Below are 27,202 nucleotides of genomic sequence, written 5' to 3'. Positions count from 1 at the left end.
CAACTGAGAGCGGAGAAAGTTTACATTGTGCCGAAGTTGCAGCTCTGCTTGCCCGAGGATACTAAACATGAACATGCCAGATATTCTTTTTTTTAATATTTTCCTGCCTCATGCCTGAAGGCTAGCTTCTGCAACTCCAAGGAGTCAGACTGTTGAGCAAGAGAGAGGACCAGAGAAGAACAATTGAATCTGCTCTCCAGAAAAGTACCAAGAAAATCTCCTAAGCAATTCTTCTCCAGGGGGAAGAGAGAATCCAGCCAGAAGTTCCTTTCTTTCCACTTCTATCCCTCCCCCTTCCCCCCTACCAACCTTTAAAAACCTATATATAGATTTGGAAAATTGGTATAAACATGAACTCTTAGACATAATGTTTTATTTTATTAGGCTGGAATGAAATACAGAAACCTTATCCTGAAGCCTGGGGGATCACAGGACGGCATGGACATGCTCCGAAGGTTCTTGAAACGTGAGCCAAACCAAAAGGCATTCCTAATAAGTAAAGGCCTGCACACTCTGTAAAACTGGGAATCTTTTGTAGCATTCACGTCTGCGAGACACATGGATGTTTCTTGGTGTTTTTGGACATTAAAACAGGAGAGGATATCACACCTGAAAATATGTAGAGTTCTGTCAGTCTCATTTTATTTAAAAAGCACAAACTTAACCACTGAATTCTCCACCCACCCAAAAAAAATGTAATTGTAGGAACAGCCTATTAGAAAATAATCATAGTTATAAAAACAGCATTTAAGTACATATGGGAACTTCTTTTTATAAAAGTTTGATAAGATTTATAATTTGTTTTTTTTTAAATTGTAATCTAGGTAATGAACATGTGAGAAACCTGACAATTTTTAAATTGAAATTAATATATATTGTTCGATGGTTTATTTAATCCATTCTTCCATTTTGAAGTTTTGTACATGTGGTTTTTGTGAATACAGACGAATATTCATATCATTCTCTTATGTTGTAAATATTTCCTTGGGGCTTTGAATCAACTTTGACTGGATGTTTACCAGTACAGAGGTATGGCCATTACCTTGGCTATCATTCAGAGCCAAAAGTATCTGCCTCAGTGACATATTGGTCACCCTTGCACACCAGACCTCATCTTTTCCAACTTTGTGCTACACTTGTTTGGATTATGTGCTGCAGTTTGGGTTTGGCCACAACTTAGATCCTTTCATCTCTTCTCTTCCCCCGCCCCTCCTCACTTTTTCTCCCTTTTTGTCTGAATTTATTTCAGTCAGGATATTCCAGGTAATACTTGAGTTATGTCACCTTGGGCCAAATATAGATCACAGACTCATGTCCAGGATGTCTTTGCCAAACTGCTGTAACACGAGACTTGTAATCATGTTCTTTGGTTGTCAAAGTAGTAGCAAGCCCAAATAAGTTTTTCTGTCGTAAGAGGAGGTGGTAAGGGACCTGCTCTAAGAAACCCTGCAGCGTGGCAGATGGACCTGTCTTGATTTAGGTGTGGTAAATGGAGGGAAATGGTGTCAAAGCAAAGATTTCAAGAGCTCTAGAGGAGGAAGGGAAGCAACGGGCCAAAAAGTTGGAGAACTACTGCCCTGGTGTTGTTCTTTCTCACATGAACGCTAAAGAGAAATCAGATATGCTTCACAAATCTGTCTCATCTTTTGATTTTTGTCACCACTCTTCAACGTCTTTCCTTTGGTCACCATGAAACACTCCTTTACCCAAGTCCTAATTCTCCATTGCATCTACGGACAGACAGTACTTTTTTCCTATACCCCAAAGAAAGGCTATCCATGATCATCTTGATTGGAAAGTGAATTTGAACTTGTAGCACAGATTCACTTCCCTGGCTACTGTAAGTAGATTCAAGATGAACTTTCAGTCTAAAGAGCTAGATGAGCTTTTGGGATCATTTCCCTCAGCTACTTGTGAAAGAAGCTCCCATGGAAAGAGTACTATAAATACATAAAGGCACAAATGCAGAGGCCCTGGATTCAGATCCGGCCTCTGCTATTCCTCCTGTGGCTGGGTCGTTTAATGTCTCTGGGCCCCAGTTCATCGTTTGTCAGACGGAGAGTTCAGACTAAATGGCCTCTCAAGGTCCCTCCTGGCTCTAACTCTGAGATCCTTTGAGCCTATGAACTAAGATTAAAATATGACATTTGTTCCAACTGCTTCCCAGCCTGAACTGAGGAGTTAATTATCCTCCTGGCTCAGGACAAAATTTTATCCTATTTTATCCTAAAAAATTTATCCTTCAATACCAGTGTTACCTACTCACACTAACAAAAAATCCCTATCAAGAAACATGGATGGGCAAATGTTGCAGAGCTCCAGAAGGTAGTAACAGGTCTATTAAAGACAAGCCTATTCCAAGAATACCCTCTTGGAACCCTAGCCTTCCTGGCTTTTCTTTCCACTGCACAGAGGCAGCCAGAGTGCTAGCACTTGCCAAATTTTGGCCTCCCAGAACCCTTTTGCCATCACCTGGGATTTCATGGTATCCTGTTTTTACATTTCAGCTGAAAACTCTCTTCACTCTTTTCTGTTCTCAAATATCTTTTCCCTTTGCTTTCTTTTTTTGTTACATTATTTCATAGGAGGGAAAAAAAGTAGATAATTTGTATGAAAGAGATTGCGCACAGTGAAATTGTATCATGACGCACAAGAGAGAAGCATTCCTATAGCTGCCTTGTTATGCATGTGAGACTAGAGCGTGTAGGACCATAACCCCTTACGTTGCATTTCTCATTTTGGATCCATGCCTGATTTCAAAAGCTTAAAAAAGGACAGTTTATGAAACCACATCTTCACAGAAAGTATTCTTTAGCATGATTTAGGGAGAATAGAATTAAAGGTTTATTTTAAAAGACCATTTAAAATACAGCAATCCATCTGTTCATTCTTATTTCCAGATCAGAGTATATAGTGTCCTGGAGGCCTTCTGAATAGCAGATAAACATAGAAATTGCAATTCGGCAAACATATTCTACTGATTTATGAACTGAGCCACATATAACAAAGTCTCTCTTGGTTACCTATTCAGGCAATTCCAGCCAGATCTAGGTCTTTAAAGACCTTATGTTGTCCAAGAACAAGGTCTAAGCCATCACATATTTATTAGTTGGGAGTCTAACCATGGTGGCTAAAGAGTTCATTTTAAGGTGCTGAAGAAAAAAATTAAAAGTTCAATGTTATGCTCAATGGTACATGTTTTCTCCTCTAGAATAAATGTCAACTCTGTAAGAATAATAGAAGAGTTCCTGCTTAAAAAGTTCTCACCTGAGCTGTTTATAGCCAAGAACTTTCAGCTGTCTGGAACAGTTAGAATGAAAATCATAGACCCTGGACTCTTTGGTCCTGACATATAGCACTATATAATAAATGAAAATTGAGTGGACAGTGTGACTGGTGGAAAAAAATATTTATATTTTCCTGTAATTTAAAAGCCTTGACTTTTAGAAAGAGACTTTAATTTTCTGCTTTCTTGTTTTGCCTTTGGCCTTCATATGTGAATTAATGGCACACAGTGGTCTTGCATGCCCATTGAATCAGCAGGTTTGAATGCCGTTAGTTTTTCTTCTGTTCTGATGTGGAACTTTCCTAGCTCTGAGGCTAGCCAGTACATGAAAATGCCTGACCTCCTCAGTTAAATATAGTTAACAGCCCAAAGGGTGTTAAAAGTGAAACTCTATCTGCTTTGAATGAATTCGGTGAACAAGAATTCTTTCTTTTCAACATACCACAGCCATATTATACCTATATATCTCCTATCTGAAATAGGACCCTTGGAAATTGGATATTCATTCTATTATGAAAGTTTGTCGAGATAAAAGTAGAAGAGGCTGGGTACACTCATTTCTTTGAAAGACAAATATCCAAAATTGACTTAGAATTATCTTTAGAAAAATTTCCACTAGAAATGTGTCCTTCTTTCTGAATAACATTCTAGTAAACACTGTATTAAGGTATAAAGTAGGTTTGTAAGTTCTTAAACATGAGCTACAAATGACCTCTATCATCACATCTAGACCATAAACCTCAATATATTGCAGTTGGATTGAACGAGATGTCCTCTGGGGTCCCTTCCAACTCTCAAATTTTATGATTCTGTAATATTAATGTGACAGAACATTTGAATCATCTTTTTTTTTCTTTTAAAGAAAACACTAAGGGTTGGGAGAGTGAATTCCAAAAGTTATGGGTTAGTTTTTGTGTTGTTTTTGCAGCATACTATAGCTCTGAAATAATACTGCTCAGGAAAAATGTCTTTGTGCTACATCTCTACAATGATACATAATAAATATTTGAGCCTACTGGTGTGGTTTGAGCATGAATTAGTTTCCCAGCCACAATTAACTACTGATTATCCAGAGGTAGATTAACTGTACTATAGATAATCTGGAACTAAAGGGAGGAGACTGAGGGCACATGGGATGCATTCATAAGGATTTACATGATGTCAGGATTTACCATTCTGCTCCCCACACATCAAAACAATTCTAATAAAGTCTAAGATTATCATGTACTTTTTTTCAAAAGGGCCTTTTGTGAGAAAAAAAGATGCATTCTATGGCAAGGGTAAGATAACTACTTTTCAGATGAAGCTGTTACAAAATGCATGGGTGAGATATTCTTTTCATACCTGCCAGGAAGAGATTTCCACAGCAGGAAGCTCTTTATCTGCATAAAACAGAGAGGTTTTCTGCATAGGCATAAGCATGGAAGCAGTGACCTTTATTTTAGAAACAGGAAAATATGATCCTGGGGAATACTGCTTGATCAACTAGGATGGTGCTTTGCATATAGCACATTTTCAGACAATATTAGTAGAGCGGAATTAAATTGAATTCTGAGAGTCTACTTCTTCTGTCTGAGTATAAGAGAAATTGCTTTTAATCCCCAATTCCCTTTATCCATTTGCAAAAAAATTTTAAAAATAAAAAAAATATCCATTTGCTTTCCTGTTAATTCTAAAAACTTAGTGAATTCTATTGTAAAATTGAACTCTAAAATCCCAACTTTTTTACATAATTACCATAATACTACTAACAGTGATTAAAACTCTACCATCCCCGTTCCCACCCCCCAAGAGCTGCTTTTGTTTTCTTTTTTATAATGTTCTGGCTGGCTGAGTTGTGTTAGAATATCAGCTGTTTAAGCACAGGGGGCTATTTCTGTTTGGTTCTTCAAATGCCTAACACCTAGCACAGTGCTTCGGATGTAGTGCCACTTAATAAATGCTTATTGCATTGAATATTATTCAGAAATTTCTTAGATCTTAAAGTCAAGGGGTCAGCAGACCAGAAATAAAAACATCCATTTTTAAAAATCATATTTACTATTCTGGGAAATCAGTTGGTTATGAGGTACATTTTTTATTTAGCTATTTTGGTGAATGTCATGGAGCTCCTCCTAACCTGTTGTTCAGCTGTTTCAGTCATATCTTACTCTCTGTGACCCCATCTGGGGTTTTCTTGGCAAAGATAATGGTTTGCCATTTCCTTCTCCAGTTCATTTTACAGAGGAGGAAACTGAGGCAAACAGGGTTAAGTAACTTGCCCAGGATCACATAGCAAGTGTGAAGTCATGAAGATGAGTCTTACTGATTCGGAGCCCAGTGCTCCATCCACTGTACTACCTAGCTGCCCTGCTCCTAACCTATTAATTATCCAATAAACATTGCATAAACCTAAAAAATTAGCTTGCTGAGATTTGTGTAGAGGTGCTCAGAGTAAGCCAAGGAGCTTTACCACCACTGACCTACTACTCCATATATTACAGCTAGTAACAAGAAGTGATAAAAAGGAAAAGCATACCTTAGTGTCAATTATATGTACCTTTCTTAAGCTTTTTATTAGTGTGTAGGTTTAGCTATCCCCTGAGCTTTCCCCTTTTGTGCTTTGAGAGCCATACAAGAATTTTTAACAACCCAGAATATATACATGGCAAGAGCTTGGAGGGCAGGCTTTTCTCAGAGATTCCCATAAGGGCTCTGAATTTAAACTTATTCTTCCCTTCTCTGGTTTCTTTGTCCATAAATTTGAATAATACCTTTTAGCTACCCTACCTTCTTCAATTATTAAAAATAGTATCTGTCCTTTTAGCATTGTTTAACATCATGACGTTGATTACATGATTACAACCAAATAGCGCTCTTATTACTACAAAGTCTTTCTAGGTAGCAGAGAATAACTTGGTCTTTCATAAGGTCCAAGAGGTATTAGAGAGAAATCAGGAGGAGTGTCCATTCATGACCAAAAGTTATAAACAGGAAATAGTGCGGCTGCTTTTGTGTTACCTTTCCCCTCTCCTTCAAGGGCTGGAGTGATTCCTCTGGCAAGAATTTACTCACTCCCCTTTCATGATTGAATTGGAGTTAGCAGAACTGTGTGACTTCATACAAGAATATGAGAATAGTAAGTTCCAGTCTACTCAAATCAGAGTGGGAGAAACCAAAAGAGCTATTTTGCCCTCCCAGTTACAGATCAGATCTGCCTTTTCATAGTATTAAATATTTGTGTGGCTGACAAGTGGAACTTTTATTGTAATGAACAATGCATTCACTGTTCTCAAAATGCACATGGCCCACTCTTGCTCAGCTTCAATTATTAGGGCTCCAGCCAGAGCCTTTGAAACTGTTCTTTCATATACAGTCCCACTGTCAGGGACCAGAAGAGGAGTGCTCCAGTTGGGAGCAGGTAATGGTAGTAAGAGATGGCTTTTTTCTTCCATACTTCAAGCCCTTATATTTCCCAGCATGGTCCCTTTTTTGTTTCATTTGGGGGCAGTTAAAAAAAACTGTCTTTCCTCCTGTTAAATTTTTATGGAAGGTGACTAAGCAGCCCAGTGTCTTTCTGAGGTCTTTTCCCAAGAGTAGGTAAAATGAAAGTAGTTTAATGGGGAACTTGTGTGAACCAAAGCAGTACTCAGTTCTTCAAATCCCTGTCTTTCATTTCAATAATGATTTTACAGGGCAATTGCATAATGTGAAAATAACTAGCATTTTGGGTTACTTATACATGTGTGTGTGTGTATGTGTATATATATATGTATATATATATATGTGCATATGTACACACACATACATGTTAGCTCATTGACCTCCTCAAGCTCAATTGTTTTTGGTTTGTTGGGTTTTTTTTCCATTTTAAAAAGAAGGCATTTGAACTAGATTAATGACCTTTTGAAGTATATTCTCTCTCTCCCCCCCTTCACACACACACACACACACACACACACACACACACAGAGCAATGATTTTTTTTTTTTTACTTTTTTTTGCCAAATAGTCAGGTGGTCTCACACATGTTTAGGCTTCCCTTAGAAAACCCGTTCTAATCTGTTTTAGGAAATCCCGATGACTGCCACCTGGTTAACTTATTTATGGAAGTTCAAAATGAATAGCTAGTTAAAAAACCAGTTTGGTTTCCAAAGGCAGTGTGCACCTGTATTAACCTGAACTTCAAAATAGACTTGATTGGCTCTTCAGCTTCCCTGATTAGTCTTCAGCATCCTATCAGGGTGCAGCTGGGGAATAATAGCACAGCAACAAATTGTTTTCCCCTGTGCCAGTGTACAAAATGTCAGTCCACCCGCTGCATTCCTTTGGGATAATAGAAATGAAGTCATTGCATTAGAAAGTGAATCATGTGCCCAGTGTAAACTGCCTTCACCCTGGGAACAATGAGGCGCTCCCAGGTTAAGGTCATGCATCCAGCAGCTGAGAGGGTGACCTAGTGAGACAGAAACACTGGGGCATGCTGGCATTTTGGTGAAATTTAAGATAGGGACTGAAGGCAATAATTGTCAATCAAGATTTAGTTCCTAAGAGGAAGTGATGATGACAGGAAAGATAAGGTGAACATAAGGTACAAAATCTATACAGTAATTGCAGGTGGAGAAGAAGAAGGTCAAATTTGGGATTATAGAAGAACTAAAAGTGACCTCAGGGCCCATTCAGTCCAACTTCTTCATTTTTACAAATGAAGAAAGTCAACAATTTTTTTTTTAGTTTTTCTTCTCAATTACATGTAGAAACAATTTTAACATTCTTGTGGGGGGGGGAGAGAGTGTGAGGAGATAATCAGGGTTAAGTGACTTGCTTAGGGCCAGACAGCTAATAAGTGTCTGAAGTGGGATTTGAACTCAGATACTCTGACTCCCTGGCTGGTGCTCTATTCACTGTACCACTTAGCTGCCCCTAACATTCGTTTGTTTTTTTTTTTAATTTTAGGTTGAAATTCTCTCCTTCCCTCCATTTCTATCATCCCTACTCAGTGAGAAGGCAAGCAGTTTGATGTAGGTTATACATGTGCAGTCATGCAAAACATTTCCATACTAGTTATGTTAGGAGAGAAAACACAGACCAAAAAAAACCCCAGTAACAAATAAAGTTTAAAAAAGTATGCTTCAGTCTTCATTCGGGCTCCATCAGTTCTTTCTCTGGAGATAGATAGCATTCTTCATCATAAGTCCTTCACAATTGTCTTAGACTATTGTATTGCTGAGATGGTCAACAAGCATTTATTATGTACCTAGTATGTGCCTGACTCTTTCAGGTCAGAAAACCAATAACCATGATGCTATTTTACAGAAGGTATTGTTTCATCTTGAGTTTCTGCTACTAATGTTTTAATTCAAACTAAATTAAAGGAAGCCATCATCATTCAGAATTACTGTAAGTTAAAGAATTTTATATCTTCTATAAAGAATTTTTAGGGCTTTTTAAAATTTAAGTTAATTATACCCAAAGGGCTACAAAACCATGCATACCTTTTGACGAAGCAATACCACTACTAGTCTGTATCCCAAAGAGAAAAATAAAAGGAAAAGCACCTATATGTACAAAAAATATTTATGGTAGCTCTTTTAATGGTGGCAAGGACATGGAAATTGGGGGTATATCCATCAATTGGGGAATGGCTGAACAAGCTGTTGTATGTGATTGTGATGGAATACTATTGTGCTATAAGAAATAATGAGCAGGATGATCTCAGAAAAACCTGGAAAGACATACGTGAACTGATGCAAAGTGAAATGAGCAGAACCAGGAGAACATTGTATATAGTAACAGCAATATTATATGATGATCAACTGTGAATGACTTAACTATTCTTTCTTTTTCTTTTTTTGTCTTTGTTTTCTTTCATAACATGACTAACATGGAAATATGTTTTGCATGACTGCATATGTATAACCTATGTCAAATTGCTTGTCTTCTCAATGAGGGGGAGCAGGGAAGGAAAGTAGGGAGAAAATTTTAAAAAAAACAAATGTTAAAAATTATTTTTACATGTAATTGGGGGAAATTTTTTTTAAGCCTATTGGTTTATGAAGAGGAAAACTAAAGCTGTAACTTATAAAAAATTTACTTCATGGCCAATAACAAAATGGCATGAATTAAAGCATCCTCTTTTAAAACCTTATATGTCTTTACATGTTTCAAAGGGTAAAGACTTTTGCTTCTAACTCTTCCCTACCCCGCCCCAATCAATGGAATACCATGTTGGAAATATAAGAAAGCAGCCATCACTAAGGAACAGAAGAGAAACAGGCTGTTGGATGTATTTCTGATACGATTTCATATAAGTCTTATAATATTTCAGTAACATAGTGAGTAGAGAGAGGACAAATTGTGATGTCCAAGTCTATAGGAACCTGCATCAATTATATAAGCTACAATTTTCTCCAACCAAGAACTGAAACTTTGGGCCCTCAATATTATCATTTTTGTCATGATTTTCGTCTCAAATGTTCCTACAATTCCATGCTCACAGAACTCGTTTTAAATTTACCCACCAGCATGCCAAGTTCACAAGGCAAGGCAAGTTGACCTATCAAACTGGATGTTTGTTTTGGTACTATTGTTCTTGGAAAGGAAATGTGGGAATTGGAAAACAGACTCATTCCTTCATCCTATGTGCTTTTTTACCAACCAAATTGCATGAAAACATACAATAGCCTTTCACTCAGCATTCATACTCTGTCATCTTTATTTTTAGCTAGCATTTATATAGCACTTTTTTTTTAAGGTTTGCAAAGTACTTTACAAATATTCCATTTTATCCTCACAACAACCCCGGGAGGTAGGTACTATTATTATCCCCATTTTACAGATGAACAAGCTGAGGCAGCCAGAGAAGTGACTTGCTCAGGGTCACAAAGCTAAGAAGAATCTGAATAAATGTTCAAACTCAGGTCTTCCTGCCTCCAGGTTCAGCATTCTTGTCCTCAACCAAAAGAGAAATAAAATTTTGTGTCATTTAAGCAATTAAAAAGTCACTAAGCATCCTTTTGTTTGTTTTTTTAGGCAATTGGGATTAAGTGACTTGCCCAGGGTCGTCACACAGCTATTAAGTGTGAAGTGTTTGGTCTGGGGCTGGATTTGAACTCTGGTCCTCCTGACTTCAGGGCCACTGCTCTATCCACTGTGCCACCTAGCTGCCCCACTAAGTATCTTTTAAGTACTTGCTGAGTGACAGACATCACCTTAAGCACTAGAGATATAAAGAAAATCAAAACAGCAGCTTCCACTCTCAAGAAGCTTACAATTTAATGGGGGAGACAACATGCAAATAACTATGTGCACACAAGATATATCCCTGATGAATGATAAATTGTGTTCGTTTATCATATTGGCTCCATGCTTCCTGTGTTTTTATTTACTTTATTTACCTGCAGGACTTCTCCAAAACACAAAATCGTTGGGGGAACGCTACGGTGACAGCATAAACAGCAACTGAGCTCACATCAAAGTCATCTTTTCTGAAAACAGAATTCAGCCTTGAGGTGCTAAAAGAGCTTTAATCAACAAAACAGGGTTTTATTTTTTTCCAGTTGAATGACCTCAGAGCTGCTAGTAATGCCACATGTTAGCTGTATGACCTTGGGAAAATTGCTTAAACTTTCTGAGAGTTTCCTTGTCTATAAAACATCTTGCCTACATCACATAAAAAGGAAATTCTATGTGTTTTGTTTTTGTTTTTTACTTTTTGATGAGGCAATTGGGGTTAAGTGACTTGCCCAGGGTCACACAGCTAGTGTTATGTGTCTGAGTCTGGATTTGAACTCAGGTCCTCCTGACTCCAGGGCTGGTACTCTATCCACTGTGCTACCTAGCTGCCCCCTATATGTAAGACATTCTTAAGACTGAATGCTTAAGACATGTAATGAGTTGTTATTATAATCATTGGTACTGGTTATTAACTGCTGACATGTATAATCTTGGTTACTAGTCTGTGATACAGGATGATTGGACTAAAAAGAAGGTGGCATGCATTAAAGCAACCAGAATATCTGAAGAAAACACAAATGGAGCCCCTGACCCTAGAGGAGTTCTGCCCACCCCAGTGTTTAACCTTATCTTAACTCATGATTGGTTTACTAAGAGGTACCCAGGATCTACATATTCTCCATTGATTTATCATGTGTTGTTGTTCAGTCATTTTCAGTCATGTTGAACTTTTCATAAACCTGTTTAGGGTTTTTTGTTTGTTTTTTGTTTTTGGCAGCAGTACTAGAGTAGTCTGCCATTTCCTTCTCCAACTCATTTTACAGATGAGGAAACTGAGGCAAACAGGGTTAAGTGCCTTGCCCAGGGTCACACAGCTAGAAATTTCAAAGAGACTGAATTTGAACTTAGGTCTTCCTGACTCCAGGCCCAACCCTCTGTCCGCTGTGCCTCAGGATAAAACCACCTAGCCCTTAATAGCCACAGGCCATCCCAAATCTATTTCTAGCCTCTTTAGAAATTATTTCCTGGCAGCATTTCCATATGCAACTTCTTTTCCCAAAGCCAGATCAAAATTGAGATGTGGAATACTGTTACATGCATCCTCTTGTATCTTTACAGTTGGAATGATTGTTCCACTGGCCAATTCTATGGTATTAATAAATCCTATCATTATCTTACAGTGAATGTGGCTGTGTCCCTGTTCTTTGAAATCTCAGATCTGACTAGCAGACATCTGGGTACATGAAACAAACTCATAGCCTGTGATTTTAGAGCTTTCTAAACCATTGGAAAGCCAAGGGGAGAACATTCCATTCTTTACAGCAAATGCAAATTTCAGACCATTATATACCAAGCCACAGTGACTTGGAAATAACATAGAAAAAAATGGATCAATTGTCACATGGGAGGGTTCAATCTGGAGTAAATCTGGGGGTTACAACACCCCCAGATGATGGTGTTGTAAAAATAAGTGGGAGACGGTCTTTTTAAGCTAAGGTCTTTAAAAGGTCTCGGTTTGACTAAGGCAAGACTCATTCAGTGATTAAGACTAGGAAACCAATGTGGCAGGGAATGGCCTCTTTTACCTAGTTAAAAAAAAATCAATCTAGGAGGGGAAGACCCACATGGTTTCTGGCCAAAACTGAAAAAATTGCTATTTGCATTTGCTCTGAGCCAACCAGGGCCCAAACAATGACCAGGTGGAACTTGGCCTGGGACCTAATTGGCCAGTCAGTGAGAGCCAGATGATTTGGGTTTAAGGCATGGTCCTAAAGAAAAAAAAAATATCTAGCCTATAAACCCCAAAATGTGTTTTGAGGTTTCAGCAATTAAAATTTATATTCCTTTGGGCAGAGCCTCCACAGGTAAGGGTATGATACTCTATGTGGACAGAGGAAGTGGAAAGAAAGGAAGAAAGGAAGGAGGGAAGGAAGAAATAAAAGAAGGCAACAGGAAGATAGCCAGAACTCTGTGTCCTCTTGGTTAGGGATGCCCACCCCAGTCCCTCTTTGGGATCACCTATTCCAGAATAGTTTTGCCAGTAAGGTATTTTGTAGCTATTTCAGAAAACAACAGGGACCAATTTCCCAAAGCTGACTCAAAAAACAAGTATTTGGTGAATGAGCATCTTAAGTATGTCGTTGTGTGCATGCTTGTGTATCTTATGTCTCAAAATCTAATTTAGATGACTTGAGGTTAAGAATTGTGGCCTATCTGTACCTTTGGGGCCATATACTTAGCACAGTGGACAGAAGGCTAGGACTGGCATCAGAAAGACCTAAATTCAAATTCAATCTTAGACATTCCCTGGCTATGTGACCCTGGGCATTTCACTTAACCACTTAAACTGTCTGCCTCAGTTTCCTCCTCACAAAATGAGGTTAATAATAACACCTACTTCCAAGGGTTGTGGTAAAGATCAAAGGGAATTATATTTGTAAAACACTTAGCATAATGCCTGGAACACAGTAGGCACTTAATAAATGCTCATTCTTTCTCTCTTCCTGACCACTCAGTTTTTAAAAGTATTTGTTACACAGTAGATGCTTTAAAAAGCAATGAATGGGAAAAGAGTGGAACCACCTGTTTAAGGTGTCCATAATGAGATAGATGGAGGAAAGAAATTTCCTGATTAAGTTTGTTGGCATCAAATTTTCATAGAAGACCTTATTCCAGTCCCTAGTTCATTCTAATCAATCCAATTTGGGAAATCTAGACACTTGATACTTTAAAAAGTAAACTTGGCTTTAAAAAGCATCTACGGTGTGCCAAACACTATGCTTGGTGCTGAAGATAAGCTGAAATAAACCCTGACCTCAAGAAGCTTACATTATATTGAGGGGAAAGAGGCATGTAGGCGTATAAGTTGATACAAAATACATACAAAGTCAATACAAGATGATTAATTGTAATTAATAGAGGGGGTATTAGGTTAGGCCTCATATAGAAGGTGGTGCTTGAATTGAGCCTTGAAAGAGGTTAGGGATTCTAAAAGGTGGAGATGAGGCGATAATCATCCCAAACATGGGGGACCACTTGTGCAAAGGCTGAGATGGAAAACAGAATGTTATGGGCAGGGGGGAGGGGGAGAGAGGACCATTGCAAATAGGTCATTTGGCTAGATCACAGAGTGTGCAAGAAGGGAGGTAATGTGTAGTAAGTATGGGAAAGTGGATTGGAACTGCACAGTGAATGTCTTTAAATGCCAAACTTTGAATTTGATCCTAAAAACAATAGGGAGTTACTGCAGCCTCTTAAGAAGGGGAGTAGTATACTGTACATGGTCAGTAAGAGCTGTGCTTTAGCAATATGACTTTGGCAGCTATATGTAAGACAGAGGGGAGAATGGAAACTGGAAGACCAATTAGAAGGTTATTGTAAAAGTCTAAGGGAGGGCTCAGATTCTTAAAATCTAGCCAATAGCTCAGTAATGTTCAGATTCCTTAAGAGTATGGCCAGTATGGCAGATGTTCTAATAAACCTTGTCTTTGGCTGAAAAAAAAAAAGTCTAAGAGAGGAATGATGAGGACCTAAACTAGAATAGTATGTGAGTAGAGAGAAGGGGATTGGTAAGAGAGATGGCAATTGGGTAACTGGGCAAGAGAATTTGGTAGCAGATTGTCTTTGGAAGTTGAGTGTATGGGAACAATGGAGGATGACTTCAAGGTTGTGAACCTGAATGACAGAAGGATGACTGAATGTAAGCTCCTTGAAAGCAGAGATGCTTTAGTTTGGGCTTTAATATACTCTCCTCTCCACACACACCCATCTAGCACAGTGCCTAGCACCTTGAGGCACTTAATAAGTGCTTGTCAACTGAATGAAAAAAAAATAGCCACATATACAATATATTCTGTGGGAAACCATGTCCCATAAATACTAGAAGTTGAAAGGAGTAGAATTGGAAGAGGAGTAAGGTGAAAGCAAATTGACTAGTAGGAGAATGGGGTTCCTGAGAACATAAAAGAAAGAAAACTTGGGAGGAGCATAATTACAATTTGTAATTACAGTTAAAGGAACTAGGTGGTCCAGTGATTGAGCACCGAGGCCTGGAGTCAGGAAGACTTGAGTTCAAATGAACTTCAGACACTTACAATCTGTGTGACCCTGGGCAAGTCACTGAACCCTGTTTGCCTCAGTTCATCTTTAAAATGAGCTGGAGAAAAAGATGGCAAACCACTTCAGTATCTTTGCCAAGAAAACCCCAAATGGGCTTATGGGGAGTCAGACACAATAATTACCATGAACCCTTTTTCTCTTATTCCCATCCATCCAATTCCCAATTATAATTGTAATTGCAGTTAACCTTTTAATGTTCATGGAGATTCAATAATCATTACGGATTCAACTGCTAATGAAGTACAAGGCTAGGTGCTAAAAGAGATTTAGAATTTAAATAAGGCATTTCTCTGCCTTCAAGAAGCTGACAATCTGGCAGTAAGATAAGGCATAAATGGTACATACATTTTGATAAATGAAATCCACATTCAACAATATCTTTAAATTAAAAGCTCTTTTGAGTCATGGAGTTTTAACTTCTTCCCCCACTAAACTCTAATTTCAGATTTACTTTCTCTTCTTACTTCTATCTCCATGCACAGAAGAAAAAAAAAAGGATTGGTCAACCTGGTGTTGAATAAGGAAGACTGGTGACCTTTAGAGCCTTGTACTCAGGAAAGGAAAACTTTGGAGCTGCTGAAGAGCTTAGAAATCACACACAGGTCTCCTAATTCCTAAAGTCCTAAAGTAAGTTACCTGTCCTTCAGTCAAGAAGTCAGATCTTCCTTCTGCATGACAGAAAGATAGCCTATATATAGATGGGCCCACTTTGGGTTAGTTTAGAGTTGAAAAGGGACCTTAAAGATCGTTTAGCCCATACCCCTAATTTTACAGTTGAAGAAACTGAGGTCCAGAGAAATTAAATAAATTGTCTAAGATCACATAGAGAGTAAGTAGAAGAATGAGCAGGAATTCAAATCTAGATCTGTTGACTTTAAAGCCAATGTTCTTTTCACTAATTTAGTATTTCATAGATCAGTCACTTCATTGGTGTGTAAACTCCCTTCTCAAAAGCCTATCACAATCCTTCTCCAAGTGGGTAGACATTATTTGCAAGTTATCCTGGCTGAGAAAGCTCATCATCTTAAAGCCAATTTGGTGAGGAGCCTTCCAAGCTTAGCTACCCTGATTCACAGACAAAGGGCCCATAGTTAAAGCCTTTCCAGCTTGGTTAAACCTGCCAGATCACATGTCCTAATGGCCTGGCCTTCCAGAAACAGCGTCACTGCCATGCTACAATGAGTCAGTGAAATGGTTTAATGGATACATTTCCACTACCCCAACATTTAAACTTCTGATACTAGGGCATGATTGAAGTCTTATGTTCTCCTCTTACCAATCCTGCCAAAATGTGTGGTTCATGAGAAAAATAGGCAGTTCACAGCTGGAGTATCTTGGTCATTGTGGTGTAGTGGGGAAAATCATGGGAGTCAGAGTCAGGAGGCTAGATTTCAAATTCCAGCTCTGGTACTTACTAGGTATGAGAAACATGAGCAAATGTCTCTGTTTCCACATCTATAAAATATAAGTAATCAAAGATGTGCTGCCAACCTCACTGCTGTTGTGAGGGAAGTACTTTGAAAAACTTAAGTGTTTTATAAAAGTGAGTTGTTAGTGTTTTTATCTTAAAGTGATCCTCTTCATTATTATTTTTTTTAGCATGGATTCTGACAAGTAATTTCCTTAATAGATTCCTTTGAGAATATTGCTGGGGGTGCTCAAAACTATTCAAAACAAAAGTGTTTTGGACAGATGGTAGGGGAGGAGGAGTGTCTCTGACCTCCAGCTCTCTAGCTGGACACTTTTTCTTTTGGCTATAAAGTGTTTGCTTTGCTCAGCACAACCCAAAGGAAGATACTACCCAATGTTCTGAATTTCAACACAGAAATGAGAGCTTTTTTCTTAATTTAATTTTTCTTTTTAAACCCAGGTTTGTACACCATTATGATCTTTTTGTATACCTTGTTCACCCCTAAATGTATCTAATTTATTGAGGGGAGTTTATCTTATGCATGTTTGTAAACCATTGTTGGAGGGATAACAGATGGCCAGCCTGGGTACTGATGGAATGGTCAGTGATTTCCAGGAAAGGTTAAGTGGAAGCTCTGTGAATGAATTATGAGAGGATATGAACCAGAATTGGGCAGCTAGGTGGCACAGTGGTTAGAGTGCCAGGAAGACCTGATTTCAAATCCAGCCTCAGTTACTTACTAGCTGTGTGACCCTGGGCAAAGTCACTTAATCCTGTTTGTCTCAGTTTCCTCATCTGTAAAATAAGCTGGAGAAGGAAATGGCAAACCACTCCATGATCTTTGCCAAGAAAACCCCAAATGGGGTCATGAAAACTTGGACAGTAATAATGATTGAACAGCAACAATGAACCAGAATTTCATAGGATGATACCTTAATACTAACAAAAGCTAGGAAGAAAAAAAATTTTAAATTACATTTATTCAAAATAACTTTTAAAATGCATAAAATTCAACAACATAAAAAGTGCTTGACGTCATTCATTATAAGAGAAATATGAAATAAAACAGCTCTAAGATTCCACCTCACAACCATCAGATTTGCAAAGATGATGAAAATGGAAATTTTTTAGATATTTAAGATTGAGGCCACATCAATATGCTGTTGTTAGAACTGTGAATTGGACCAGCCATTCTGGAAAACTATTTGGCAGTATACCCTAAAATTCACTAAACTGTGAATACCTTTTGACCCAGTGATGCCATACTTAACTTATACCCCAATGTGATCAAAGAAAGAGGAAAAGGACTCACATTTACGAAAGAACAGAAAACAGAGTAAATGCCTGCCAACTGAATAGCTGAAGAAATTATCATGTATAAATTAAATGGCATATTGTTGTAACAAATAACAAAATAAAAAGGATTTGGAGAAACATAGGAGACTTATATGAAATAATGCAGAGTTCAGTCAACACAACCAGGAGAACAATTTATGCAATGACTAGAAAATTGTAAAGGAAAATAACCTTGAAAGACTTAGGAACTATGATCACTGAAATGACCAACCAAGACTTTAAAAAACTATTGATGAATTATACTTTCTGCCTCTTGGCAGAGGGGGGATAGACTAGAAGCACAGGATGAGACTAGGATATTCAGACTCAGCCAATGTATGCATTTGCTTTACATGAATACACTTACTACTAGGGAAGTCTTTTATTTTTTTTTTGAAGGAGGGTGATTAGGAAAGTAGTGACAGTGATAATTTTTTTTAAAGGAAGAAAAGAAAGATGCTAATGAATTGTTAAAGTAGGGGAAAGGAGGATGGAATGACCATATTAAATTTGAATTATACAAAAAATATACAAACAAACCCAATACATATATTGTATGGGGAAAATAACAGTTCACAGTTTCATATACAGTCCTCTTTTTAAATTTTTCTTTGTATTATGAAATGTTTCTATTTATTGATTTATTAAGTTTACAATAAAAATGAAAACTTAAAAAAAAAACCAACCAGCCTGATCTTTACTAAACCTGACATTTACTGAGGGAAGGTCTCCTTTTTGTTGCGAACATAAGGTAACTTTATTCCAACTCCTTTAAAGTTAATATACAAAGATTTTGTTTCTTTTAATGATTAACAGATAACATAGTTGTAGGGTTACAGTATAAAATCATCTATAATCACTTTCTTAAAACTTTCTTTTAGGCAGAGAGAGATAGAGAGATAAAGCCCTTACAATGTTACAGATGCTATACTAAACAATGAAGACACAAACACAAGCACTTGTAAGAAGGGGTATCATGTGTGGCTAGAAGGGAGGCATGAATAGATATTTCTAATGTCTCTACCCTCCACCCAAAACTTTGAATTTTTGCCAAAAGGAAAAGTTGGAGGTTAGGGCCGGAGATTGGCTACTCTGCTCATCTCAGAGATAGGAGATACTGATCTGACATTATGCCCATCTACTCCCTTAAATGGTTAGTCTGGGAAGTCACTTTAAGATTCAAACTAAACTCTTGGTTACTATTTCTTAATAGGGAAAGAGGGGCCCCAAGCTTTATATCCAAGGCTTAACCCTCTTCCCACCGAATACCAGTTCCACAAGGAACACATACAACAATGGCAAAAAAAAAACACATTTATCCAAGTTGATAGCAACAGAAATCAGAGAAAGTATATATGAGAGAAAGTATACATATGAGAGTATATCCCAAACAATACACAGAAGAAATGATCTTTTCCTCTGGAAGCAAGATAGCTCAACTGAGAGAGTCCCAGATTAACCCAAAGAGGAAAATGCCCTAAAGTCTCTTGTATAGCAAGCTAAGAATAGGGACATGACAGAAATTGCCAACTGCTATCATGTCAGCTTTTTCCCAGGTTCTTCCTCCCTTCAGCGGGGCTGAAGAGAGTTTGGCTTTGTGCATCTTCTGTCTTGAAACTGGAAACCAGAAGAACTCAAAGAGACTGAAAAAACTGGGTCTGTCTTCTCACTCACTCTCACCAACTCCACTCCATTTCTCATGCAGGCACAGTGATCTCCAACCAGTGAGGAGACAGTACACTGCCAATGTGCTGGGGGGGGCAGCTAGGGGGCACAGTGGATAGAGCACTGGCCTTGGAGTCGAGAGTTCAAATCCAGTCTCAGACACTTGACAACTTACTAGCTGTGTGACCCTGGGCAAGTCACTTAACTCCATTGCCTAGCAAAAAAACAAAAATGAAAGACAAAAAACAAAAAAAAACCCAATGTGCTTTGGGGCTTTATTGCCTATAAAAAACAGCTACCTCCCTCAAAGAACTTCTATCGTAATGGAAGAGATAACCCATAAAGAGGTACTGGAAATGGAAGGGGTGGCATCAACCTGGGGCATCATGTGGTGATACTATAGTGGAAGACTGGACCTCAACAAGATCAAATATTTTTACTTGAAGACGAACAGTAAAATATTTTTTCAAAAGTAATTTTATATATATTAAATATTCATAATTACATATATGTATGTATGTGTGTATTATTCTTGTTGTTCAGTCATTTTCAGTTTTATCTGATTCTTTGTGACTCCCATTGTGACACTATTATAGTTTGCCATTTCCTTCTCCAGCTCATTTTACAGATAAAGAACTGAGGCAAACAGGGTTAAGTGACTTGCCCAGGGTCACAAAGCTAGTGTCTGAGGCCAGATTTGAACTCAGGAAGATGAATCTTCCTGACTCCAAGCCCTGTACGCTATCCACTGTGCCTTATACATAGCTTTATATAGAGGTATGGGGTATGTCTGTGTCTGTGTGTCTCTGTGTGTATTCATACTTATACATAGGTCTATCTATCTATAGATTCTGGAGGAGAAATGAGGAAAATCTTCTTCATAGAGAGAAACTCTGCTGACCAGAAATGCAGACTGGCAGATAGGAACAGAAGGGCTTGATGTGTTGGTTCCTTTTGTTTGCCTTTTTCTATATTACAAAAGAAGGTTCCTGGGAGGGGGGTAGGGGTGAGGGATGGGAGAGGCTATTCTGGAATGATAGATATGGTTAGTGTATCAGTTATGCTCAGCTATACATCTTGTTACTCAGGACAGTTCCACTGGGGGAGGAGGGCATGTTGGAAAATTACAGGAAAAAAAATCAATAAAACAAAAAAAAATGAGATGTGAGGCATTATTATTGCCAAGGGTTCCTCATAATCACTCACAAATGCACCCATAAAAAGGGCAGATGTGTTCAAGGTAAGAATCAAAACTGGCCCCTCTGTCCTCCCACACCTTATACTCACCAGTGTCCTCTTCAATCCAGTGACTCTGGAAATGTTCCTCTGACCATACACTGGGCAGCTAAGTGGTGAATACAGTGAATAAAGTGCTGGGCCTGGAAGCAAGAAGACCCCAAATGCAGTCACAAAGAGTCTGACAGGACTGCAAAACCAACTGGAACTATGAGGAACAGGACACTCCTGTCCCACCTTCAAGCATTTTCACTAGCTGTCCCCTATGCTTGGAATGTTCTTGCGCCTTGTCTTAGTCTCCTGGTTTCCCTGATCTCTTTTGTCTCAATTAAAATTCCATCTTCATGAAACCTTTCTCAATCTCTCTTAAGTCCGATCCCTTCCCTCTGTTGGTTATTTCCTATTTATCCTGTATATAGATCGTTTTGTATATATTGTCTGCAAATAGAGGGCAGGAACTCTTTCAACTCTTTGTTTCAGCTAGGTGGTGCAGTAAATAGAGCACCAAGCCTGGATTCAGGAAAACCTGAGTTCAAATCTACCCTTTAGACACTTACTAGCTGTGTGACCCTGGGCAAGTCACTTAACCTGTTTGCCTTCATTTCCACATCTATCAAATGAGCCAGAGGAGATGGCAAAACATTTCAGCATCTTTCCCAAGAAAATCCTGAAAGGGGTCACAAAAATTCAGACACAACTGAACAGCAACAACAATATCCAGTGCTTAGCACACTGCCTGTTCATAGTAGGTGCTTAATAAATGCTTGTTAACTTGACTAGCAGAAAAAACTAAACAAAGAGAGTGCTCATTGGTTGGGGGGTGGCTGAACAAATTAAGGTGAATAACTGTTATTATAGCAATCTTGTAAAGAGGCTTGGAAAGACTTATATAAGGGACTTTTCTTTTCCCTTTGTATTCCCAGCACTTAGCACAATGCTTGGCACATAGCAGACACTTAATAACTGTTTTGTGACTGTTTAGCAATGACAGAAAGAGTGCATTTTCAAGCTCTGTAGAAAACATTTCAAGCACTATAGAACGGTAAATTATTGGACACCTTCCTCCCTTTCCCCTCCACTGTTGTGTAGTTCTATCCAAATGTAGACAGATTTTACTTACAGATGGCTCTGCCTAAGGGTTAATATTCCTTTATCAAGATGAGATACTTGTAGTGAGATTTATATTCTAGGAAGAAGAAAACTACCTTGTTGCATCAACTTTGATGCCAGTAAAGAACAGTATTGTTAAACCAATCAGTTTCAGAGATATGGTTGTAACAATTTTGCAAAAGTACAATCTACGTTACAGAGATATTTATAAAATATGATGCCTCAAGAATGATAAAATGGCCCCCTTTTTTTCATATTTTCCCTTGAATTCCTTTTCTATCACCCATACTTTTGTTTGGCTTAATAAATTACTGTATGTGGCATTTTCTACAAACATTAAGGTAAGGGATGAAGGGTGGAGTTGAGGAGGCAGAGGAGGCAGAGTTTGTACTTCGCCCAGGGAACACCTTGGGGAGGTCCAGCTGGAGACTGGAATGTGCCCTGCCCCCAGGAGCGCTGCTTCTGTGACACAAAAGCCTGCTCCTAGCCTTTGTGTGAAGGAGATTCAGTTGAGAGCCTAGGCTACCTTAGGCTCTGTAAGATTTCCTGGGCCCTTTTTTTAATACCAAGGGTGGGGTTGTTTACTCCAGAGTTCTGGCTTCATTTCAAGTGGAGTAACTTCATTCAGCCTTTCAGAAACATTTCACTGCAGGAAGATTTAATATTCTTGACTTCCTTCCCTAGGCTGCAGAGCACTGTGGGACTTCTTTGATGATTCTAACTCTGCAAAACCAAGGTCAAAAATGCGAGGAGGTAAGGATAGGCCTACCTCCCCCCCACACGCACACACACACAACTTTTAGAACAAATAAGCTTGCAAAGTGATCTATCTCCTGGGTGCCCATTTTTTTTCAAATTCTGTTTGTTATACTGTACAGTGCTAGTGTGTGTGTTTAAAGAATAGAGTGGACTACTTCTTAAGGAGTTATTTGGAATTGAGTCTTGGATGGCACCACATAAAATAATTTTAAAATAAGGATAATGTGTATTCATGCTTTTTAAATTGTATTTATTTATTTATTTATTTCACTGTTCAGAAGAACAGGTACATACTATCAGTTCTATTTCATATCAATTCTAATTGCTAGAATGGCCAATTTCTCACAAAGGGACGTAAAATAGATAGGTAGTCAAAAGTAGTAAGATTTTTTTTTATCAAGAAAGGAAAATGAAAAAGAAATGGGTTAAAAGTAGCAAGTACTATTAAAAGAAACATAAAGAAGTGGTGGACTATAGGTGTGGCATATTTCACAAAATGTTAATGTTTTTAATATTTTGGTTAGTTCTGTGGAATTCCCCCCCCCCTTTTTTATTCTTTATTAAAAAGAATGGATCTGTGAGAAGGTTGGAGGGGAAGAAATGTTGTGGGGAATATGGGTGATATAAAAATAAAAGATATCAGTACAAATTTATTTTCAAAAATACTAACATGAAAAGGAAATTGTAACCTCAAGATAATGTCCCTTCCCTTATTCACTAACTACCAAGACTAAAGAACATCTGGAGGTCTGAAAAGACCTGGGTTCTAGTTCTAATTTTACCACTTATGCCCTTGAGCAAGTTACTCTGCTGTCCTGATTCAGTTTTCTCATAAGAGTCCTAATGATGATACTTGTGCTTCGCACTTCAGAGAGTTATTTGGAGCAGCAGCTGAGATAGAAGTAAATTGTGAAGCTCTACACAAATGCAAATCATCATTATTCCCTGTCTTATTTAGGTAGGTGGATTTCGGCCCCACTCATTGCTGTCCCATCTACAGAGATGAAAAACCTCATGAGGACAGGAGTCTAAAGCTCTAGAATTTGATTTATTAATTATAGTTTTAGAACCTTAGAAGCCACCATTTTACAGATGAGGCAACTCTTCCTACAGAATTCCCCATCTTCCTTTAAGTCCCAACTGAAATCCCATGTTTTACAGGAAGCCTTTTCTGACCCCTCTTAATTCTAGTGCCTTTCTTTCAATTATTTCCTACTTATCCTATACATAGCTTATTGTTCAGTCATTTAATCCTGTCCTACTCTTCATGACCCAAGGATCAAGTGGTCCAAGAAGTTTTCTTGGTAAGGATACTGGAGCAGTTTGCCATTTCATTTTCCAGTGAAGCAGGTAAACAGAGGTTAAGTGACTTGCCCAAGGACACACACAGCTAGTAACTGTCTGAGGTCAGGTTTGAACTCAGGTCTTCCTGATTCCAGGCCCAGAGCTCTATCCACTGAGCAACCTAGTTACTTTCATACTTTGTATATATTTGTTTGCATGTTACCACTAGTTTGATTGGAAGCTGCTTGAGCTCAGAGACTGTCATTTGACTCTTTTTGTATCCCCAGGCAAAAGGAGGCTCTTAATAAATGTTGATTGATTGATAGAGAGATGAGGTGATTTGCCCAGAGTCACATAGCCAGCAAGTGAGATGAGATTTGAACCTACATCTCCCTGACAAAGTTCAGTGACCTTTCCCCCCATTTCCGCATGTTTACTCAGCTTAATCTTGGAGAAGAGGTGGGGAACTAGTTTTTACCAAATACCTCATCCTGCTACCTATATCCTTCTAATGACTTGAAGTGAGAAAAAAAAATGGTCTCTCACAAAAGTCCCGTTGTCCTCCCTTGAGGTGATTTTTTCCTCCCTGCCCTTGTTCTTGACCTTCCTTTAGTTTATTTTCTAAACCGGCTCCTTGGATGTTATATCTACCTGTAACTGTCTTGCTTCCTCTTCCTTCCCACCTCCTGGCCCCTTTATCTCTTTTACCTACAATGTTCAGCATTGTTCTGCCCCTCCACTGACCCACTGACCACCCAGCCAACTAAAACCTCTTTACTTGGCATTGCTCTTGTCTCCTCCACCTCTAACTGCCCTTTTCCAACCAAATGAACTCCCCTGACTGGTTGCCACGGTGCCCCAGATAATATGACAACCTGATTTCTCTCTTACCCACCAATACCTTTTAAAGAGTCATTTGTCAAGTGTATCTCTCCTGCTCTACGTCCACTCAGGCATTACTGAACAGACCTTAGAGGCTGCAGGGCAAAGATGGAAAACCCAGGGTCTTTTGCAACTGATTTAATCAAGAATTCATTGGTATAATCAGCAGTTCCTTTAAAAATTTTTCCTTCTTTTCATAAATGTTTCATGTTTTCCTTAGTAATTTTAAGAATGGAAATTTTACTTTATCAAATTAAAAACATATGAAATTAGTCATAGGTTGGCCCCTGGATCTAATTGAAAGGGACATTAGATATTGCCTAGTGGTCCAACTCCCCCATTTTATTGATGAGGAAACTGAGGCCCAAAAAGGAGAAATGACTTGCCCAAGATCACACAACTGTCAAGTATCAGAGCTGAGATTCAAACCCAAACCCTCGGACTCCCAATCCAGTGCCATTGTCATTACACTATGCTGTCTCCATTAAGTTTCCATTTGTCAAAATGTATTTCAAAGGAATTCCATATTCTTGAGCTGAAATTTGAAAACTAATCTAATAGGTAAAAACTAATAGTCTTGCTCTTGACCTCCAGCCCTGCACTGTCAACTATCCATTGGACATTTTCCACTAGATGCCCTATAGATGTTTCAAATCAACATGTAGGGAAAGCTACAAGCATTTATTAAGGGCTTACTACGTGCCTGTCACCATGGTAAGCATTGGGGATGCAAATACAAACAAAAACAAACAATCCCTGCTCTCAAGTTGCTTTTATTCTAATGAGGAAAAACAAAATGAAAAAGAAAAGTGAGTGGAATCGGGGGGGAAATGAAGGAGCATAGTGTGAAGGCCAAGAAGTCAGATGCATAGCTGTAAAGGTAATAAAATATAGCCAGCATGAACCCCTCCCCAAAATGGAGGCATTGGGAGGAACTCACCAGTGGGAAAAGAGGATTGGCATGGCTGAGAGATGTTCTGGATAAATAGGTTTTGAGGAGTGAACAGATCCAGTCACTAAGAATGTTCCAGGGTGAAAACTCAGCTAAGGCATGGTGTTGAAGTTGATGGTAAGTGTCAGAGGTAGTATTTGAGCCTAAGTTTCTTCAGGTTCCAAGACTTTCATCATTGTTTCTACTATATAATACTATTTCTTTTTTCTGCCTGTTTCACTGTAGAATATCTTGATGACATCTTAGTTTTTCCATAGTTTCAACTAAACACAAGGCACGTGTTAGGGCAATACTAGTCCCTCCAGATGAGTTCAAAATGGAATTCATTAGCGTTGCCCTTTCCTTTAAACTGCCCTATTTCTGTCAAGGGTATGACCATCCTTCCTGTCACTCAAAATCATCCTAAACTCTTCACTCTCTTTCACCACCGTATCTAAACAATCATCAGGTCTTGTAGATTCTGCCTGCACACTATCCCTCAAATCCACCCCCTTCTGTCCACTCACACTAGCATTACCCTAGGTCAGGCTCTCATTGCCTCTCACCTAGATCATTACAATAACCTCCAAATGGTCTCCCTGTATCCAGTCTCTCCCCTTTTCAATGAATTCTCCAAACAACTGCCAAAGTCATATTTCCAAAGCATAGATCTGACCATATCACTCCCCTACTCAAAAAGTTCCAGGAATTCCCTATTGCCTCTAAGACCAAATAAAGACTCCTCTGTTTGGCATTTAAAGCTCTTCATCATCTGGCTCCAACCTAATTTTTCAAGCTTGTTAGACATTGTTCTTTTCACACATTCTACCACTCCAGCCAGACTGGCCAACTTGCTCTTTCTCCTACGGCTTATGTTATCTTCCATCAGCACTGCCTGAATGCTTCTTAGGATCTCTTGCTTCCTTAAAAATTGGGTTCAGGTGTTAAGAGGTTTTTCCTATTCCCTGCCTCTCACCTGGTATGCTCCCCTCAAAATTATTTTGTATTTACCTTGTTTATGTTTTGCATTTACTTGTATGCTTATGTATCATTTCTATCTATAGAATGTTTTCTTTTTGTCTTTGAATCTCCAGTGCCTAGCACAGTGCTTGACAAATAATAAATGGTAGCTTACTAAACATTTACTGATTAATAAAGTATAAACAATTACAGTATATATTGAACAATCACATGTCTAAACTGTTCCTCTATTCCATGTAATGAGATAGAGTGAAGGCTAGTTACAAAATGGAGTTGGTTTGGTGTGGGAATTGAGGGAGCCAATTAGATTTTATCTCTTGAACACTGACTCCATTTTGTGCTGCCACATGTATTCTCCTCCATCTTATTGTTTGTTTCTCTGTAAATCATCCATGAGAAACTAGATGGTATAAGCCATCTATTGTTTCATAAATGCAGGTGGAGGCAATTAATTAGCATCTCTCAATCCTGGGAAAAGAAAGACCCCGAAACCTACTCGTTACCCTCCCAATTTGATTGAATCTCACTCTTCTTCCCTCCCAACTTGGAAAGCCCTTAATCTTTCCTCCAATTAGAAGTCAGATTACCTAATTTTGTATCATGGCTTGTATACTGGTCAATTGTTTTCTTATAATTAGTTGGTTTATTTGATTAATTGTTTTTAATACATACAAATCTGTCTCTCTGTATTTAGTGTCTTTGGACTGAACTGGGAAGTCCATTGACCTATTTGTTATGCCTGTTTTGCTAATAAATCATAGAGCTTGGA

General features: G+C 38.4%; 1 protein-coding gene across 1 annotated transcript in view; it reads left to right on the top strand.

Moving 5' to 3' along the window:
- Nucleotides 1–27,202, top strand: part of NLN (neurolysin) — a 154,601-nt gene extending 127,399 nt beyond the window's left edge. Inside the window, 1 exon segment of the mRNA XM_078153173.1 lies at nucleotides 385–27,202. Coding sequence (XP_078009299.1) covers nucleotides 385–519 — 135 coding nt within the window. The 3' untranslated portion in view covers nucleotides 520–27,202.

This window comes from Phascolarctos cinereus, unplaced genomic scaffold (assembly GCF_003287225.1).
Source record: "Phascolarctos cinereus isolate Bilbo 61053 unplaced genomic scaffold, phaCin_HiC Scaffold_4;HRSCAF=312, whole genome shotgun sequence".
NCBI classification, from domain to species: Eukaryota; Metazoa; Chordata; class Mammalia; order Diprotodontia; family Phascolarctidae; genus Phascolarctos; species Phascolarctos cinereus.
The sequence above is the reverse complement of the archived record's forward strand: the minus strand, read 5'-3'. Positions and strand labels throughout refer to the sequence as shown.